The sequence below is a fragment of the Lycorma delicatula genome, chromosome 4 (genome assembly GCF_047948215.1).
Source record: "Lycorma delicatula isolate Av1 chromosome 4, ASM4794821v1, whole genome shotgun sequence".
NCBI classification, from domain to species: Eukaryota; Metazoa; Arthropoda; class Insecta; order Hemiptera; family Fulgoridae; genus Lycorma; species Lycorma delicatula.
Window position 1 is genome coordinate 65,376,022 of NC_134458.1, and position 19,586 is coordinate 65,395,607.

General features: G+C 32.6%; 2 protein-coding genes across 3 annotated transcripts in view; one reads left to right on the forward strand and one right to left on the reverse strand.

Annotated features, from left to right (window-relative positions):
* The window catches only part of LOC142323487 (uncharacterized), a 51,184-nt gene extending 48,962 nt beyond the window's left edge, over positions 1-2,222 (reverse strand). For both annotated transcript variants that reach the window (XM_075363203.1, XM_075363205.1), the window contains exon 1: positions 1,918-2,222. In XM_075363203.1, coding sequence (XP_075219318.1) covers positions 1,918-1,946 — 29 coding nt within the window. In that variant the 5' untranslated portion in view covers positions 1,947-2,222. The remainder of the gene's footprint in view (positions 1-1,917) is intronic.
* A 14,400-nt stretch (positions 2,223-16,622) lies between these two features.
* Jhbp12 (Juvenile hormone binding protein 12) overlaps positions 16,623-19,586 on the forward strand; it is an 18,757-nt gene continuing 15,793 nt past the window's right edge. The window contains exon 1 of the mRNA XM_075361709.1: positions 16,623-16,728. Coding sequence (XP_075217824.1) covers positions 16,635-16,728 — 94 coding nt within the window. The 5' untranslated portion in view covers positions 16,623-16,634. The remainder of the gene's footprint in view (positions 16,729-19,586) is intronic.

Here is a 19,586-nt window from a genome sequence, read left to right on the forward strand (position 1 = left end):
TTATTACGTAGTCCTAAAAAGACATATGTACACTCTACTGTCTACTACTTTGCTGTTACACGGAACCTTAAGGGGAATTTTATTTCTCTAATTGGCTATTTAAATAGAGTTCATATTAAATAAACATTTTCTTCAATGAAAAATGTTACATACTAATTTTTTGTAGATATATTAATGGTACTTCCTAAGAACTATTCAGGTTTAAATTATCAATTAAAAAGAGTTAATATAAATGGATTTATATTAGCCACAAAAAAATCTCAAGCAAGATAATTTTTATTTCATTTAGAATAGCAATAAGATTTCAGTACAGTAATATATGTAGAACATGTATATCCTTAAAACAGTATTTTAAATATAAACAAAAAATTCCATTCCATTTTGATGTTACAAATACAGAGATAATTTATCACAATTTTATAAATTCCTTTAGAATGTAACTAATGCTCTTCTTGTTCTAATACGATGTCTCACCACCAGGTAACTATACAGAACACTATGAATTCTTTTACAATTAAATCTATCAGTAAAGCCATTACAGGCAAAGTTGCTTATGGATTTTATAGATAATCCATAACTCCCTCATTTACTTTAAGTGACACTATGAAGGCCTTGTTAAATGTTTCCAGTTTTCTATTTCATTAATTATTTTATACTTTCATAACTTGTTTATATTATTAAACCATTTATTAGATAAGGGTAATCAATTGCCAACATAAAATCATACAATAAATAATTTGTACAATAAAATTTATTTGATAAAAATTATGAAAAATAATTTGCAAACATAGTTCTCTAATCTAATTAATATTATTATTATAATAAACATTTTAATACATTTTTTTTTACTACAAATTTTTATTTTACTTCATATACTTTAATTTAAATACTGCAAAAATAAAATGTTCCTAAGTCCTTTTCATGTACTCCATAAAGTAGCACATATTATACGTTACTCTCAGCAGCACTTCACTGAATAACGGATTAACTAATTCTTCGTCCGACATCTGCAACTTTTTACTAGCAGAACTGGGATAAGATTCACCCATTGCATTTATAAATCAATCCAAATAAGTTGTGATACCTAACACCATGTCAAAAAAATTGGCTATAATAAAGGTGGATAAAGGTAATGTGGTGGCTGTGAGGGGATTTGACAAACTGTCAAACTGCAGAACTGAAAAACTTGTCTGAGATAACATGAAAAACATGTTTGAGATATAAGAAGCAAATCTCACATGATGTATGCAGCTCACCGATCAAAAAAAAAGAATACAACTGACAAATTATATATTTATTACAAAAAAAATATTTGAATTTTTACACAAAGCTCATATCATTTTAACATACCGATCTAGAAGTCTAGTCAATAATGGCTTTAGGAAATACTAAGTGTATACTATTTATTCATCTTACATCATTTTATGAAAAATTATTTATGTAATTATAAATAACAGAATAAATTCAACTGTTCAAAGGCTTTGTTTTTAAAATTTTTCTGTAAAACTCAAGTGTTATTTGTCTAAATTACTTTACAAAGAATTATTTTTAAAAAATGTAATGTATTTTTTACGAATTAAGGTAAATTTTATTTTTACCAGACATAAGATTTTATATTCGGAAATCTCTGCGCATCCAAAAATGCATAACCCTGCCCCAGTAATTCAAGGCATACAAAAGAAAACGCCAAACTCAAACGTGACGACACCCTCGCAAGACTTTCATATTTACTAGACATACAATATTGATAAAAACAAAACAAATTATAGTTTCCTGTAAAAAAAATGCTATAAATAATTTCGATTTGATTTCTATTTAGATTTAAACTTTCTTTAATTTTATTTCAAGAAATACCACCATACAGATAACAAAAATCCTTGTCAAATAAAAATAATGCGTAATGAAACATAAATTTACCTTCTAAGCGCTGCCGTTGCTTTATTCATTATACAAAGAATTTTCTAAAATTCTGAAGTCACTACAACAAAGCACAATAACCTAAAAAGTTAAGAGTAAACTATAGAAATAGCAATAAAATCAAACATCAAAAGAAAGCGCTAAATGTCTCCTAATCCTGACTTTTTAGTCGACTAAATTTACTTTTCTAAATCGAATGTCAAACAGAACCATTCTTAAAATCAAATCTACTACGATCCAACTTCAACACGAACAAGACGCAAACCCCTCATGATTTGCAGGTAACTCCAAAGAATGAAAGCAAGTGTTACCAACACTCTCCGTTCAAACAACAAAACGAGTAGCATCTGCTTCTGATAAATAAGATAAACCTAACCGCAAATTTTCTCCCTTGTAACTTGAAAAGAAATATTTACACAATTTTATCAAATAATAAGAACGCATATAATACCAATAGCCTACACAAAATGACACGCACAGTAAAGTGACAAGATTTTAAAACCCCAAAAAGCTTCTTACTTATCACTATCTAAAGCGAGTGTGAACATTTTTCTGAAACAGCGCATAATAATTTTAAGAGATGTTTTTAATTTTTTTACGTAAACTACCGCATCAGTTCCTTATCCTCCCATCAGAGTACCTGTGTACTACTTTCGATGTAGTTATATTCACCACATCTGTTATGTAAGGGCTTCCAAACTTTGCTGAAAACGATTGTGCTTTCTCCATCCCGCCGAAAACCTTTACAAACATATTTAACGAAGATAATGAAAAATGGGTTAAATTCGATGATATTTTTAGTATTACAGTTATATATTCTTACTTTTTAAAAACTTATGGAAAAATGGACCCCCTTCGACTAGTAGAAGCCAGTTTAGCCATCTCTTGGTACTTAGCGTAAAAAAAATTCTAATAACTGCGCAGTCATTGAATAATAAATCAGTGTTGTTATAAATACATACGATTTCCATCAGGATCTAAAATTAGTATCTTGTATTCCAGAAGCTCTCACAGACCTTGTTTACATCCACCAACAGACAAAACAGCCCTCATCACAACCGTGCACCATCAAACTCAACTGTCTTATGAGGCATTCATAATACAACCTATAATTGACGCTGTATTTTTGTGAATAAATCATAAAAATCTTTTTTACGGTTATCAGAAGGATAGAACATTCTTATATTTGTATAAAATTAATATTTTCAAATTAAAATTCCACGTTTAAATCCTGTAACCCCAATATTGACTAACAACTATTAAGAATAAGAGGTAACATCCCTTTCTTCTGATGTAATTGTTTTATGATTAACCCCTTTTCTTTTCAATATTTTACAGTTTTTATAACATGGACGCCTTTGGTAATAGGATTAAAAAACAATGGTAAATTAAGGAATAATAAAAGTCGTGCTAGTTATGAACATCATAAAAAAAATTATACTGTTCACAACTGAAGTAGACACTGATTAATATGTATTTATATCATTTTTAAAAGATCGGCATAAAGAAGAACTGAACCGAATCACGCATAAAGCAATAGTTTTAATGAATAGACTTACTTTAAAATATCTTTAATCGTCTTTGTGACCGTCTTCAGCGATCAGTTTTGAAGTTTTCACATCAATGTCAGCTTATGTTGCTACTACAATTTTTTTTTTAGAATGCGGTTAAAAGTGTGTTGAATCTGAACCGCATCTTTTATTACGTCATCATTCATTCATTTATTTATATATTACGTCATTGCCGCATGTGGTTTTGTATGTTTACATATTTTTTAATCTTCAAATGTGTAAAGTCCTTTAAAAATCAAAACCTTCCATAGCAACATAGAACTAATATTTGCTAACCGCTTTAGAAACAAATCCCATAAATCCACTAACCTTTGATATTCAACTTGTACAACAGGATCAGCAGAACCAGTCACCGAGGACAGTCGCAAAGACGGTTGGAAACATTTAAAAAAAGTATTTTTAAAAACGTTTTATTGAATGATCGGGTTCAGTTTCTAGTTTCGTACCAAGTTAATCTAGAAATGATTGAATACATACATTTATTCTTCCTACAAACATACCGAAGTTCCTGTTGATTTATTCCTAAAAAATTGGTATTCTACGATTAAGAGAAATATTAGTATTCTCTAAAATCAAACCAGACGACTTTGCATTACATCGCATAATATTTATGCTTACGAGAAACAACCTTATTATATGTTTCTATTTCTCATTTTCTGAAAATAATATGACCTTATTCAAAATCTATTTATATTAAAATTATCTGACGATCTAAAATATCTTTCAAAAATTAATTTAACATTTAATTACATTTAATTTCCTTTTACAGAAATAATATTAATCTGTCGATGAGGTTTTAAATTATACTAATTAGATAAACCTGAACTTTCTGTATACTCATTTAACACGTAATTAAATACACTCTCAAATATTTAATGATTAATGTGTTCGATACTGTTGTTTTTATTATAAACACATTTTAATTATTCATTATTTTCACGTAGTTTAATCTTACTGTTTTGTATAATAATAATTATTATTTTCAAATAACAGACAGCAAATATTTCTCCTTTTTGTTCATTAATTTTTTACTACACCGATTGAGGTTTTGCCACCTTTTCCCTCTATCCGTCCAGGAAAATACCAGAACAGTTCTTTTTTGTTATCAGTGAATTAATTCACCTACCTACTAATCATGTTCTAACCTGAAAATAGCATTATTTTTTTTATCGCTTTAGAAATAATGAAATGACAGTCTGTAAAATTTGGTTTTTACATAGAAAATATTCAAAATTTATAAATACCAAACGAAACTACAGTAGCTGTCACTTTCAGCATAAAGATAATGTTATAAAGATTTCAACTGATTATTAAGGTAGATGTTTCCTATTGTTTAATAGCAATAAGGTGTAAAAAATATCATATCGGCCTACAGGTGGCTGTAGCAGACAGGCTGTTATGGACCGATTACCCAAAGGTTTTCAATATTTTCTGTTACTCATTTTAGCGCCATTAAAATGAAATTAATTCGTTAAAAGGGTTGCCGCTGATTTCGGCGGGAATGTCCCGATTTAGTAACTATAATCTCGCGTTCCGATATGCAGTCTATAACTACCAATTTAACAAATTCAAACAAAGAAAATTATAAAAACATAGAAAAAATCGTAAATCAATTCAATATTTGTATAGACGAAGACATGTTATTCGAGTAAATGCAAAAACTAGATTTATTTATAGAGATGGAAAAGAATCATTTATCAGCTAAAGAAAAACGGCTAAAAATTTTTTTAAGTAATAAAAATGCAATTAATTTATATAAAATAACAACCTACATTTTTTCGATTTTCCAAACCTGACAATGGCTTGGAGGAAAGATTGGAATCGTTTGTTGCTGAATAAATCGGAGGCTGAATGGTAAAAGAAAATTTTAAGATGTCATGCAAGAAATTTAGCGAATTTTTTATAACTGAAAATGAACAAGCAAAAATTATTTTGAAAAATGCAGCAGGAAATTAATATTAAAAAGATTTATGTGGTATTTTTTTATGGTTTTTGTTATTTTTTGTAATAAAAAACATGTTATGGAAAGTTATAAAGAATTTAATTAAATAGCCCGAGTATACTAAAAATAATTTTTTTGTTGTAAAATCCCGATAGGCTTTTTTGAAAATCTGGCAACGCTGACCGAGCTTTACCGGTAGGTAAAGTTACTTTACGCAGCAGTCGGACTATCGATTGTTAAACGTTCCGCAAGCCACTGCGATACGAGACTAAAAATGTATGTGGCGGAACAAAAAAGATACGGTAGCAGGTGCCACATTCATCAGTTTAAGAGATGTCGGGAACCGATAAGCGCTTATTAGCACATTAGGCTATGTTTCAAGTGTCGGTTTGCGATCGACAGAAAGGTTCAAATATAGAATACAGTCCCGGTTTCTGATTCGATACCGATCTACGCTAGGGGCGTGATACATGTTGACGGCTCTGTTATCACAGCAACGTCGCACTTTGTGACGGGGAGCTTTTCGTATCGCTCAGCACGGCAACATACGACAGAAATATCCCTCACGATTATCCAATACTGACAAACACGTTAGGATAAGATAATTAAAAGGCGTTTCGAGAGAATAATTTGGGCAGAAACGAGAGAGATTTTGGAAAAGGTATCTAGTGTTCCCGAGGGGAAGCAACAATTCTCCTTGCCGATGACACCAGGAATTCTCCATGTTTACCGCTATTTATTGTTGTACTACCGCTATCGTCTATAATTTTGAAATGATAATTGTAAAATTACGTGAAAACTTAATTTTCACCTAAAAACAGATTATTCCTGTAATGTCATTAAAAACGTTAAATTTCGTTTGATATAATTCATTCGATCCGGATATCCGTTCTGGAACACTAAACTAACGTCAGAGAAAATATCCTAAACGGTGAGAATAATAATTTAGAGAGAAATTGATTTTCTTTATTTTAGATGTTCTTAGTCCGGTCCGGTCGGATTTCCAAAGTTTAATAGACGACGCCTACCGATTCCACTCGACCGTAGTAGGATCTAAAAGCAGCCTTCCTATATTTCATTAACGCATCTAAACAAACACAGAGAAAAGGTGGTGCGTTTAACGCACCGTCTCTCAAAAGAAAGGGGTTAAGTAATTGTTCGTTTTTCTCCGTCCAGTCTCTGTTATCGGTCTGACACGTGTGAACCGCATAAGGTACAAGAGGTACTAATTATTGTATTTTTATTACGGTAGTTCCTACGGTAAATGGTGTGAAGGTGTCGCGCGTAGAGAAATTACATTATGAATTTCGGTGGGCTCAGCTTATCGACGTGTCACAGTATATTAAGCTCGATTAAAAAGGCGATGAAAGCGGGAAACCCTTCTCTAATATTACCTCGAGAACGGCTATACCGTTTTTGAAAACGACTCGTGTCAGGTCGCCTATTATCTAACAAAACGTAAGAAAAAACTGACAAATATTTAGCAGACGTAAGCGCTAGAAAATTGCTGATCGAATCCATAACTGAATAATGAAAAAACTGTTTCTAAAATTAGAAGATATTGTTTAATAAAACTATAAACCGAGTTAAAATGCAGTAAACCGAGTATTTAACATTTTATAAAGACCAATCTCATCGATGATAAAATTTTAAAATTACGAATCTGATTTCCAGTACAATTTTTATTACGATTCGTATCCTATTAGCTCTATACTATGTTTATTCTAAACCGGAAGTTACTTTGTCTTCGAAGTTGTTTCAGTAATCTTATCGTCTAATCGGTGCGACGAGTCAACCGCATTATCCCTACAGTGGATTCAAATCCCCGATGAAATTTACTAGATGATCGTGTCTCCTTACAAGGCTTGACCGCAACACACTAACCGTTCGGTAATAGATTCCTTTACTCGAGAAGCGAAGCGGTTATCCATTGTCTTTCTCACCGAGCCGAATATACGGTCTCTCATCGGCACAGAAACGTAAAGGTATTCGGTCTTATAAGTGAAATCTTCACTTAGTTCGCGACAGGGACAGGACGTCATTACTTCGTAAGAAACGTCATTACTTCGGCCGATGCAAAAAGAACTCAGGCCGTAGCCGCTTATACCCTTGAAAACTAATGAGCTTCATAAATAAAGATGCAAACAGATAGTGTAAAGCGAAAAATTAATTTATCCAGTTTTGAACGAAACAATTTGTTACCTCACATATCATCTCCGCTTTAACGTATTAAAATCGTCGTCTTGAAAAGTATTCACGTTCTGTCGAATATGTCACAACCCCTAATTAACTACAGCGTTTAATACATTACTTTACTATAAATATAAGTGTCAGGTGTATCGATGTAGGCAGTGACCTTATATCATCTGTTAATAACAAGAAAATAATATATATATACTTTCACGTTTATTCCAAGTTATTACATAAAGGCCTGTTATATTTATTTGTGTACATATTAAAAATAACTACGCGCATATTTCAACACGATGATAAACGACTCTGTTTAATTAATTTGTCGATTCCAGCAACCGAAGAATAAATGATAGTTAAGATAATTAATGCTATTTCGGAGCTGGCATTACACGTAAGCAAATAATCGTGACGCATCAAATTTTATAATCTCTGTATCGGTGTATAAAACGCATAAAAATAAATACGGAGTACGGAGTCCGGACGTAATCCGCGAATAGAATCTGTCCAAGAATCGCCGCCTCTGCCGAAGGTCACAGGAATTAAAAACCTCGTTTGAAGGACAAACCTTTTTTTTATAAGAAATTTCTGAGTTCATAGGTGCTATCGAACAGAGTTTTTGTGGTTAACTTTTCAAAAAACCGATACTTCATCGGATGTTCGGAAAATCATTTCGCGGTATTACAGGCTATCGAAGTATTTATAGTAAGCCGCTATTAATATCTATATTAAGGTATTCTCGTTCTGTGTATTTTAGCCTAACGATTTCTATTAGCCCATTTTAGATTACTGTAATAGCTCGGCGGGAATTTTCCCGTATTTCCAGTCTGCCTGTTCTCCACTGATCGAACGTGAAAACGTACGTTCCGCAATATTTTACAGAGATAATAAAACCCTTGCAGAAATATCATCATGATGAGGTATTCTGCCCATCGGTATGTCCCTGACACCACTGACGCCTCCAGTTCTTTTTTCTCAAGTCAACTTTTTGGTATCTTTGTAACTTCCGATCTCGATATTATCTGTCATCTTCAGTCTTCTTCTTCCTCTTCTCCTTTCCCTGTTCACAGTTCCCTCGATCGCGGAGATGAATCTACATCTCCTTTTAATATATGACCGGTCCAGTTGCCCTTCCTACTTTTAATTGTTTCCAACAGTGTTCTTTCTTCCTTTACCCTTTTCAATAAGTACTTGTTACTAACTCTACCCGCTTAATATTTTCCATTCTCCTCCACGACTACATTTCCATAGCTTGGATTTTATCCTTCTCTCTCTTACCCCGAGTCCACGCTTCGCATTCGTATAAAAGCACGCTTCATACGTAACACTTTAACCAGCCTTTTTTCAGATCCAAGTCTATTTTGTGACAAAGCAGTTTCTTATTTTATTAAAAGCCTCCTTTGCCACGGGTATGACTTAATTTCTGTATCACTCCTCCAATTATTCTTTCTCAGTTTCTTAAATGGGAATTTTTTCAATCGATACTTTGCTTTACTTGGGAATTTTTCATAACGGCCGCTTATTTTCAAACGAAATATTATGATGGAGTAGTAAGAAAAGTTTGCTGCCGCACATATCATTTACTGGTGATAAAGGTGACTAAAAATATGTATAACTAATGACGAAGCTGTCTTAAGCATCTATTTAATCGGTTATTGTTATGATCATGTAACTCTTATACGAAACCTCAATTTACTTTTCTTTTCTTTAAGTTATTCTTTTTACAAATTAACCACCACCTTTAAAAATTAGAAACACCTTCATTCAAAAAATTTACAACAAAAAGAATTCTGCTAACTGTAAACGTAGGTGACCGTATGTCGGCGATCAGATCTTAAACAAATCAGTAATCGGGTTCAAGAGATCTACGTTAAACAAAATTCAACGTTTTGAAAAATAGTAACAATTTTTCTCAAATGTAAAACATTTACGTAGATCTTCGCAGAAACTGCGACACGATAAAATTGATTTTACTAAACGTAACAAACTTTGTACGATTAGCGTACACAGTTTGTTAAACTTAAACTTTGTAAACAGTACGGTATAGAAATTTTGTGTCATATCGAGACCAAAGTTATCCTGTTGACATTCTAATTTATTCATGCCCTACTCTGATGGTCGGTATACTCCAGAGCCGGATACGATATACCTTTCTTGTCAAGGACGATATGACTTTTTTGTAACTGTTCAGAAAAATTGTTGAAATCTTTGTTTCTCAAAGTCCTACAAAGCTTGTCCTTTCAGCAGTAACAGAACGAACCAAAAAAGTTGATTCAAATGGACGCTGAAGTCAAAAAAATATATATTTTATAAAAATATTTTAATTCTTATTTTATATTTTAATTCTGTTATTTTAAACGTTGGCGATGTAAGTGATGCGCAGGGTGGATGCTTTAACTAGGACATATCGATGATGAAAACACGCCACCAAGTAAGAGAAGTCCAAATTTGTTTTCCGATTACAGCTAGAGATTGAAAAGGATCACTGCAGGGGCTGAATACGGGTTTGACTTTTTAAACCGTGTCGTTTAACTGGTGACCTCTTTAATTCTCAGATAAATAAAACAGCATCTATCGATTTGGAGTTAGAATGCAACTCGATGCAATCTATATGTTTTTGAAGGATTTAAATACGGGATTCCGATTCCAGTGTTCAAGAACGGAACGATGAAATTGTTTTATAAAACGGGCTTTGAGAGGAGTTTCAATCTGAAAAAGCATTTTTAAATCGTTTGTGGGCAGAAAGAAGCCTGAGAGCGATGTAGAATTTGTGAGTAAACTACTTGAAAACTATAAAAAAAACTGGGATGCGGTATGTCTAAAAATACACATGTTACATTCACATTTGAGTCGTATTATTCCAAAACCGGCCATCTTCTACGTTTTATAATCTTTCTTTATTATTTAATCACAAAGTCTTTACTAATGCGCACCCTAGGAAGTGATCTTCAGTTCCAAAAGCGGTATTTTTTATATAAAAATAACGTTTGACAATTAAGCTTTAGTTTCAAACCTGGCCAATCTCCAGCAGTTCATTTTACTGCCACTACTTGCACCACTGTGATGTTATTTTGTAAGCTAACTGTTTTTAAGGTTTGTACTGCGTGCTGTAATAAGCATTTCATCAGAAATGTTGTTTCTGTACTCTAATAAATCAAATCGGAATGGAGTGTTATCCTTCTTTAGTTTTGGGTAATTTAGCTGCAAAAAAGAAACATCATCCTAGTAAAAGAAAGAAAAGTATTGAAAAAAAGGAAGATATTCTGCTGATGGCCCACTAAATGCACTTAACTGTATGCGTAAAGGTTAGTAAAGGTTGGGCCTTTCGCTGTAAGTTACTTACAAAACAGGACATTGCTCACTTTCATTATTTTTTTTTTTTTTAATTTAGAAATAAAATAAAACAAGATGCTTTATTAAAGTACACTGACAATGAAAAATCCATTATGGTAAGAAAGTCTGCTTGTGTGAGAGACAATAAAAATGTTTTTATCAAATACTTTGTGAAACGGTATGATTTCAAAGAAAAAGCTCTAGGTTGTAGAACTGCGTTCTTAGCAGTACTTAAAATAATAAAACACAGAGGTGAAGGTGTAATTCAGAGATTTAATGCTACTGGTTGCATATCTAAAAAAAACTGTGGAGGTGATAAAAGATCAAAACAAACCCAAATTAGATGCAATTAAAAAATGTATTTCTAGTTTCCCAGCAGTAGAAAATCACTACTGTAAAAGTAAAACTTCTGAAAGGATTTATTTAGATTCAGAAATAACACTAACATTAAAAAAAATTGGAGGTTTTACCAGTCTCAAGTAACTGATGAGAGCTTACTAGTTAAACACAGCTATTTGAGAAAAGTTTTCAATTGTCATTTTAATATCGGGTTTGGTTTGCTTAGAACAGATGCATGTATTTCTTTAGACGAAAAAGTTAAAATTGAGGTAAGCAAAGAGATAAAAAATTATTTAATAGCAGAAAAAAGAACTCATAAAGCAAATGCTTTTTACAAACTTCTAAGAGAGAAACGAACAGATTTAGATATTTTATCTTTTGACTGTCAAAATAATCAGTTATTACCAAACGTACTTGACCAAAGTGCATATTATTCATGGAAACTGTACCAATACAATTTAACAGTTGTTGTTAGGAACTCAATACACAAAAGAGAATGTGTATATTTATCACTGGAAGGAGACTGACTTCTTAAAAGGGTCAAATGAAGTAACATCGCCGTGTATGATTGTCTTCACAAACAAATTTTTTCAGAAACCATCGCAACTGTCAGGTTAGTATCTGATGGTTGTGGAGGCCAGAATAAAACCATTAATGTGATTGCTATGCTCGTTTACTGGCTATCAAAAAATGCATCAGGACACATTAAGATAGTCGAATTGCTTTTTTCCTAGAGTTGGACATTAATTTTTGCCACCTGACTGGATATTTGCAAGAATTGAAAAATGTATTAAGTAAAAGGAAGTTACTGTTAATCCAGCCGACTATGTTAAAGTGTTTTCAGAATTTAGAACTGTGATACATATGGCTGACATAGTATTTCACTGGAAATCAGCTGCAGCAACAGTTTTGAAAACTACAGGACAGTGGTATTTTCCTTTTGTCCTTCAAAAAGGTTCTTTATTACGAGAAAAAGTAATGGGATTTCAGAAATCAGAGGCAAAATATAATACAGAAACAACTTGTTATCAAAAATTTCACGATCAGTATTAAAAGAGGTGAGTTAGTTTCAGTTTCACCGGGATTATTATTTTTCTTTTATCAAACCTCACAACATTTCCTTGCTTTTATAATATTATCATTTTGCTTTCAGGAATGAGGCCCGGATCAATGAACCTAAATTCTATTCTAGAAGGAAATGTTAAGATCAATAACCTGAATCTGAAAGACGTTGATAAATTTTTAAGTAAACATTATGGATCAAGATGGCAACAAACTGAGGAAACCACTTTTTACAAAAATACTCTATTGACAGACAGTGATACCAACAATTTTTCATGAATACCGTGGAAACATTGATGAAAGTTTTTCCTACTAGGTTTAAAAATAATATTCAAGAATCAATTTTTATAGTATTTAAATATTATTGTGTATTTTTCTGTATAAGATTTTTCATTTTTAAGTTTTTTTATTGCTAAGTACTTCAATGACAGGTTTTTGCATCGAACGGAAGATAACTAATTTAAATTATAAAATAAACCAATATTAAAAAATTATTACTAGAAGAATTTAGATTAATTTTACATTTAAAATCATTTAATATTAGCTAATACGAACTGCAATAAATTTGTGTTTTGATAAAGAAGTGTTATTCCAAAACCAGCCAAATCCAAATATTGTTCCAAAACCGGGCATCTACAAAAATGTTTTGGTCATATAACCTTTAAATGAAAATTTCAAATAACGATATTTAATTTTAATAAAGTAATAGAGTAAAAAAAGATTTGACATAATGCCAAAAAATTGAAGTAATTACTTAAAACTGATTAGTTAAATATTTTTTTTTACATTTCCTGAATAATCTCTGAAATTAGAGATGGCCAGTTTAGAAAAAATATGACTCATTTGGACTTTTCTCACTTAACCTTGACGATGTAAGTGATGAGAAAGGCGAATGCTTTCACCAGGATATGTCGATGATGGAAACACGCTACCTACGAAAATGAAGCCCGAATCTGCTTTCCGTTGGAGACTGAAAAGAGGCATTCCAGAGGCTGAATACAGGAGAAAAAAATAAAAACAGATATTTGGTAAGATTATATCATTCTATAGGCTATAAATCCTTCAAAAAATTAAGTTTACTTTAAATAAGTGTTACCAAAAACATTTTAGCGCGCACACAACAAAATATATATATATATATTTTTTAATAGACCAGTGTTATTAAAAAAGAGTTATATTCCATATTAATACAAAAAAGTAATGATGGAAATATTGAAAATAAAAAATAAATAAAATAATTCTGAATTGAATCCGATAATGGAAATGTATTAATACGAGTAGAATTCACGTTGTATTCGAGGTACAGTTCAGCTATTATCGATGGAGTATTCTACACCACTTTTGTACAATTTTATAGTAGTGTACTGCAATAATAATAAAATTTATGCTTAAAATTAAATTAAACATTTCCTTTTAAAAAAATAACAGTACTCCGGTCGATGAGTATTTAAACAATGAAATACTACTCGTTCAACTGCTTAACTAATGTCAAGTTTCTGTAACGTCATTTAATAAGCAAAATAAAGCACGAAATAATTAATAATTTATTTATTATTAATAAATGATCATGTGAAATGATAAAATAATTTTAAAAGGATTAATTCGTGAATTCGTATTTGTTTATTAAACAAAAAAAAAAATATTAAATTATCATGTAAACACTTAGCACAGTGAATATGTTTGTTTTCCTCGCTGTAATAGTCGTTCTAGAGAAGTGACGGGTTTTTTTAAAGATAATATTGTCTCGGCTGAGAAAATAAATAGATATTTAACCGCTAACACTACCTCGATTAGATCGAAGTATAATCGAATCCGATCGTATTCGGTGGCTGTTTATTGGCTAGAGAAATTTTTCATTAATGGATTGAAATTAGTATTAAATGATTTTTCCGGCTAATTTAATCAGTGCAGATATGATTGTCTATATACTACCTTATCTAATAATCTATCTTATCCTGCTGTACAATGATTATTATACATATTTTATTGTAGGTGACATTTGTTCGATGTAATTAGCGATATACCTACAAGGACTAGAGATGGATCTCCAGTTCGAGCCCGGCCCGAGCTGGACGAATTTTTCGGACCGAGTTTCGAGTTTCGGCCGGCAGTTTTACCCTGGAGTCGAGCTGGCTATTTCAACCTGACGTGCCGGCCCGAATGACTCGAATTTCCGACGTCAGCAGAAAGAAATTACAAAACTACTGCGGCAGAAGAAAGAGATATAATGTTCGATTTAAGAATCCGAATTGGAGTTTGGTTCGATATACAAAAGGACGAAATTGGAAACCAACTACGATAGTGAATTACTCGCGTATTTAAAAATGCCACGAAGCGACGAGAGAACGGATGTATTCAATTTTTGGAAAAAACAAGTCATATTTCCCATACTAAGTGCTGCAACCAAAGATTTGCTTAGTATGATTATTTGTCATTATACCATTATTCCTTAGTATTCCTGTTTTCGTCTCAATGCGTGGGTTCAAGTTCTTTTTTTTTTAAATTTAACGCGATTTAGAGACAGGACCTTTTACATATTTTTTTTACTGAAGTGAATCAGGACACAGCTATACAGAATATTCAAGTTGATATTTGCACGCCTAGCCATGTCCACATTCACTGCAGCTGTCCTAATTCAGCCCACTTAAAAGTACTTCGGAGCAAGTTTCTCTCTATTTCTTTTTTCAAGTTGAAGGGTTTGATTCAATAAATGGATGAGCTTTTCGAAACAAAGCCGTTGTTGTTACAAAGAATTGCTGAATTTAGAGTTGCATATTTTTATTTTCAAATTCCAAAATTTCCAGGAATTCTTTCTGAGAAATTCATTCGCGAAAAGTTGAGCGACGTGATTTGACTTTGCCTCCACTTTAAACCCGACAAGATGCATATTTTATTTTTATTTTTGAATTCCAAAATTTTAGATTTCTATGAAATTCATGGAAATTATGTAATACGAAAATAAAATATGCACTATTTTAAAGCATAGCATTAAGTACAAAACGCTGATGATGTTTACCTAAGACCATTTTACTATTGATTTTGGTAAACTTTTCTTTTTTGTCAATGCAATACTCGTTTCTAAATCGCATTATGAGTTATAGACAAACGATTAAACATACTGGGTCATTCATTCGTACAAATGTTTAATAACACAGATTCAGAAAAATAAATAAATCGCTCTAGAAATATAGAAATCCGATTCTAAAGATCTCATTCGGTCTGTAGGGTGTATTTTTTTGAATTTATTTTACTCTTAGAAACGATTCGTTTTCATACTCGTTCGGATTAACATTTATCCTTCTATAAGTTTAGCGGGATCGGATACATTTTTTTTTAAGGCGAATAAGCAAATTAATTTTTTTAAGAAGACTAAAACTGTTTCTATTGAAACTAACGAAATGTATAGTAACGACTCCGTCAGTTTTGTTAGTGATTTTTTGTACAGTTTTCCTACACGGATTAACTTTATCAAAAACTAGAAAAAAAAATTATATGAATATAATTTTTAGCAGCTTCCCGGGGGAACATTTTTGAAATCTTAATTATGAAATGTAATTTTCATGTAAGCGATTGTTTATTAGCACTTAGTCTTTTTAATATTACTCGGTCGATGTAGCACGTGTAACAATTAATATTCATTAAATTCAGAATTAAATCTATCCCGAACGATGTTTGATAGGAGTAATGTAAGTAAAACATTTAGTGAATAATCTGAGCAATAATTTACATTTCAAACTAAAGTTATTATCTTTTCCGTTTCATATATCTACGAAACAAGACAAAAAATATATTAAACAGATTTTTAAATATGTAGGAAATATGAGAAGGATTGAGGCTATGAGATCGGCAGAGAATAAAAAGGAAATGAGAACCGCATCAAACAGGAACGATTGACTATAAAAAGAAAATAATTATAAAAATGTTTGAAATTTATCGTACTCTTTTGATGAGATAATATTTTTTTTCAAGTAAAATATACTGCAGATTATGAGGATAAATATAAATAGGCTAACCCTTCGATTACTTTATCGGCAAGACTTCACTTTCTGTAGAAATGATTTTATGCGAAGCAAATGTAGATCCAGAAACCAACATTTACAGCTTATCGTTACACGAGTTAAGGTAGGGGTAACTGGCTAGACAAGGGTTCTAGGGAAATCTCTACTCCTACTACTTGTATACACTCACACGGTTTCGTCCTCGGTAGGGAGTTATAAAAGGAAGGCGTAAACATCACCCGCTTACATAGTTTCTAAATACCGTACATCTTTCACTCGGATATGAAGTCAACCGCAAGAAATTTATACTCCGGTTTATTATGGATGTACGTGATTATGGCGGCAGTTTCCCTAGGATCGACATCACATAAATTACGTGAGTACAAATTTCTTTAAAATACATTTCAACTAAACGAAAACTAAAAAAAATAACATTTAATGTCTGTAAAAATATCTTAATAATACTTAAGTTAGAATGTAGGTATTTACATAACTTCTTTTAGTAACGGTTGACAACGCTCGCGTAAGAGTACGAATCGTACTTATTTAATGGAATCTGGAATTTTTTTAATCGGATAATGATATATTAACATCGCGTTTATAAATTTCAATAAAAAAAATTGAGATCTCTTAGCATCAAAAACCTCTAACGCCGTAAAATTGTACCCTGTGGTAATCGTACATCGTACTTACGTAACTTACAACTTTTTCCTACTTTCCACACGGAAGCTTATTATTAAAAAGTAATTTTTAAATGTCAGAAAATGGAATAGAACAGCATTTACCTTTTTAATCGCTTAACGTAACCGTTCAATACTGATCAAACCAGTACTGGTTCGGTTATGTCATACAGTTTTTCTTTAAAAATATAATGAATGCGTGTACGGCATTCAGCGTTCGAGATCGAAACGGGAATATCACACGACGGCCGATAAGGTGATGTTTGAGTTACCTAACCTCGGGATTTTTTATCGAGCCTCACGACACGGCTTTCGATATTTTGAGTATGTGCGCCAGTGACGGTTAGTCTAGAAAATCGCATGTACGTACAATTAATCGTAAACATTTGAAACCCTCAAATCGAGGTAGTTGTAAAATCGCCAACAGTCACTGACAATATCGTCCGCCAGAATCTCTTCCTTACAACTTTAGTATTACTATTAGTATTTCGTCTCTGAGCACCGGTACTGTCAGCAACTAGAAAACAATTTATAGAATAAACCGAAAATCCGTTCCATCAATAATACTACTTCGATTGTACTCTCGTCTACCGAATTCGACATTTTCCATTTCGACGACTTTAACCGGTTCTCCGGGTTTCTTATTATTTTTTACGACACTATCCGTACGTATGAAATATATTTATAAATAAGCAACGGTCGACGCAGAATTTGGAGCAATGTTAAGTCGAGAACAAATAAGTTGTTGTCGAGGAGTGAAATAGTTATTCAAAACAGCTACCGACCGACAAATAGAGTCACAAAATAATTTGCGGTGAAAAGCAAATCCGAGTTCTAGAATTTTGAGATATTTTAGTATTATACCGTTTTGATTATTGTCTTTTCACACCTACAACCGTAACGGGCTTATTACAACGGAAGAATCCCTCTTTAAATTCGTCACGTTTAAACACACTCGCCTTGACCGAATAAGATTATATTCCGTTAAAAATCAGCTTCGGATTAAAGGTTATAACAAATAAAGTCTGTTAACGTAATTTCAAAATATCGGGGAGAAAAAGATTCATCGCAAGAACTGTACTCATCGTAATCACCGGAAAATTAAACGTACCGTTCGGCATACGTTATCTCTTTCATCGCTCTCCTATTAATTTTAAGATAACACTTCGTGTCCGACCGAACTCGATTTTCCGACCTTTTTATCGGTTACGGTGCACATTAAATAGAGAAAGGAAGTCTGACAATTAAATAGGGAAAAATTGAAGATGGCTTCGGCATTATCAATCGCTACGCTCTTATCGTAAAGTGAGCACCGTGTTTTTGTCGTTCGGAATACGACCCGCGCTTGTTAATTTCATAATTTAATTTCCGGCTCGCACTCGTACACCGATATGTACTCGGTAAATTCGTGTTGGTCTACCGTTACCGAGATGAAAAGAAACTGTAATGCAAATTTTAAATCGGTAAGGTAACGAAATCGGTTATCATAACTAATCATCACGCGCTAAAATACGTCGGCCGAACAAAATCGATGCCTCTTCTCAATTCCTTTCGATTGCGACTTCGCCATTTCTAAATATTCGACAAAATATCACAGTCTACTACTTATTAATTACGTTCTGATCCGTGATATACGTGTATTTGAGAAAAGGAGAAAGAAGAACGGCAGCTATATACGAGGTGCGACAATAAAGTAATGAGACTGATTTTTCTTTGCAAGATGTGGCAACCCTGCAGCTTGCGTAGGCACACCATCTTTGACCTTGATCTATAAGCTACTTCTAGTCCAAGCGGCACATTGATGCAACTGCTCAGTTGTGAGTTGTGCTGTAATAAGTGAACACGTGTTTGTGTCTCTCGTCACAGAAATGAAACCGCAAAATATTGCGCAACGGAATGCCATTTCTTTTTGCGTTAAATCGGGTGAAAACGCGACGACAACTTATGGTAAGCTTCAGAAGGCTTTTGGAGAGGAGGTTATGTCAAGAGCTCAAGTTTTTCGGTGGCATAAAATTTTTAGTGAAGGCAGAACGAATGTCTAATATTAACTGAAGATCTTGGTATGAGAAAGATTTGTGCAAAAATGGTTCCCAAAAATCTCGCACAACAACAGCGAGAAACACGGAAAAATGTGGCAGCCGATCTGTTAGAGCAAACGGAAATCGATCCAGATTTGTTAAGCCATGTTATCACTGGTGATGGAAGGTTGGTTTTTTCAATACGATCCAGAGACAAAACGCCAAAATTCGCAATGGTGCTCAAAGGGATCACCCAGACCAAAAAAAGCTCGCATGTCAAAGTCAAAAGTGAAATGCATGCTTGTGTGCTTCTTCGATTCCAAGGGAATTGTTCATAAAGAGTGGGTGCCTCCTGGACAAACAGTTAACCAATATTTCTACAAAGAAATTTTAGAAAGACTTCGTAAACGAGTTCTTCGTGTCCGTGCCAACATTGCTGATTCTGCAAGTTCTCTGACAGTCATCGACGATTTGCACGCACCAGATCGTTGATTTTCTAAACGTGGATGTCATCAGTTAAATTCGAAGGCCTTCCT